A 2330-nucleotide genomic window follows, 5' to 3' on the forward strand; every position below is an offset into this window, starting at 1 on the left:
TTGGTTTGTCCAGGCTGTCACCATGCTTTTGACGTGGATTAGCTCCAAGAGTTTTGGATCCAGCTTGCAGCCCCAGTTTCAGTCTGTTCCTGCAGCTCTGGGTATCAGCACTCCTGTGCCCAGGGCAGCACAGGGCCTTCATGGAGGAGACATACAGTGACATGCCTGGGCTGAAGAGGTGCACATAGCCCTGGGTGGGGAACAGTGCTGCTGGCACCCCACACCCCTGCCTAGACCCTCTGGTGCTTCTGCACAGAGCATCATCTTTAACATGCTCAGTCACCCTTCCCTCAATTAGCACCATAAGGAAGACTCAGATGCAGATAAAAAGTGAAGGAAGCTTCAAGGCCCAGGGATCAGAAACAACAGGGATTGCCCACTAACTGCAAGGCACAGCACCTACCTGCCTTTCCTAACACAAGGAAAGAAGGAAGTGGTCTTTTGACTTACCTATTTTATTTTATAAAATAAACCTTACTGGACTTGCACTTGAGTAAGGACAGCAAGTTTCCCCTGTACAGATTAATCCACTTCCACACTTTCTACTCAGCATGTAGTTTTATTTCTCACATACATAATTCAGAAGCATACTGAAAGGGTAAAACCTACATTCCATGCTCAGACATCCAGCAAACAGTTAATAAAACCCATTCTAGTATGGTTTAGAGTTTATGTGGAGTAAAGTCTGACCTGTTTTCAATAGCTACAAAATTACTCTGGGGAAGATAAAGGTGTGATTCCTTTTAAATGTAGCTATTTTCTGTCCAAGGAAAAGGTCCTACGCATCAGTCCTTCCTATCATACATCTCCAGAGAAAGCAACAGCCAACCCACACACTCCTCTGCTGTGGATTGCTCAGCACTTTGTTCCACAGCAATCTGTAGGAGAAACTGAACCCTCCTGTTAAATGCTTGGGGCTCAAATTATTAACTCTGTAGAACAGATCTCTAAGGCACATCAGAAATTGGAGCTCATTCCTAACAGCCTATCAGCATTCAGGCTATTACAGGTGCAAGCAAAACAGCAGCTTTGAGGGAGAGAGCAGTTCTGTTATAACGAGAATTCTTACAGACACTTGTATATTTTCATGTTTAATAGAGCTTTTTTTATCTCCTACAAAGTTTTCCACCAATGGCTTTCCAAGCACTATATAAAGGCAGGTAATGATTTCATCATTAACACTCGCATTTTACAAATAGGAAATTGAAGCCTCCAGAGAAAATTATATGAGTAGCTTAATACAGAAAATCCCAGCCCCCCAAAAAAGAAATGGAATCAAAGCCTCGTGGCAAAATTCCCCTTTCCAACTACCTTTATTTGGTTGCTATGCAGCCTTTTTTCCCCTTTTTTTTCTTTAAAAATAACCCAACCAGTCAAATGAGAGAACAGCAAGGAAATTGCAAGCTTTGACATACTTACTTCTACACTGCTGGTATTAGTAAAAAAATAAAGATTTTTATTAACTAGTTTACAAAAATAAATTCTATTGAGTCCCAGAAGATGTCATTGGGAGGTTTACTTGACTTTGGAAGATAAAGCCTGTTTGAAACGTCTCTTTAGATCTTGCATGTTGGGAGATTTGGGCCGAGGGATGATGGATGACCGCCTCCTGTCCGTGCTGCCAGCATGCTGTAGTTTGCTGACCTCCTTGCAAAGGTACTGGAAGACATCACAGACACCTTGGGAGTCCTCACTGGTGGAGATTTCCAAGAACAGGCTACCCAGTTCATCTGCCAGCTGTAGTCCCTCTTTTGCCTGTACTTGCCTGGCGTGAAGGAGGTCTGCTTTGTTCCCCACAATAATGATGGGAGTCCTGGTGTCAGGGTGCACCTTGCGAATGTGCTGGTAGAGAGGCTGGACGGACTGGTAGCTGCTGTAGTCTGTGATGGAGTAGACCAGCAGGAAGCCCTCTGCCCACTTCACACACCGGGACAGGGAGTCCAGCACCTGCACGCAGTCCTCCTGCACCTGCAGTACAACAGGGAGCACAGATTCGGCATTGGGTCATGCGAGTATAAAGATCGAGCATAGCACCATCAAACGGGTCCAAAGGGAAGTCTGAGCTCTGTCTCAGGAGACCAAGTCTAGGCACGCAGGAAATTTGGGCTCAAAAGCTGAGCCTTTGGGTAGCACGGGAGAACCGATTGATCCAAAACATCTCCATACCTGAATGCATCCCGGCGTGTCTTGGATCTGCACGGCAACGTGGTCCCCGTCCAGATGGACCAGCCGGGAGTAGAGGTTGCCTGGGGAGCAGAGAGCCGTGAGCCCCGGACGGACGCGGGGCCCCGCCGCGCCCGGCCCCGCCGCGCCCCGCCCGCCTCCCCCGT

At 47.2% G+C, this 2330-nt stretch overlaps 1 protein-coding gene across 1 annotated transcript in view; it reads right to left on the reverse strand.

Annotated features, from left to right (window-relative positions):
• Positions 1-1078: 1078 nt before the first annotated feature.
• Positions 1079-2330, reverse strand: part of RASL11A (RAS like family 11 member A) — a 2013-nt gene continuing 761 nt past the window's right edge. Inside the window, exons 2-3 of the mRNA XM_031066042.1 lie at positions 2167-2321; positions 1079-1968 (exon numbers count right to left, since the gene is read on the reverse strand). Coding sequence (XP_030921902.1) covers positions 1516-1968; positions 2167-2321 — 608 coding nt within the window. The 3' untranslated portion in view covers positions 1079-1515. The remainder of the gene's footprint in view (positions 1969-2166; positions 2322-2330) is intronic.

The sequence above is a fragment of the Geospiza fortis genome, unplaced genomic scaffold, assembly GCF_000277835.1.
Source record: "Geospiza fortis unplaced genomic scaffold, GeoFor_1.0 scaffold16, whole genome shotgun sequence".
Classification (NCBI taxonomy): domain Eukaryota; kingdom Metazoa; phylum Chordata; class Aves; order Passeriformes; family Thraupidae; genus Geospiza; species Geospiza fortis.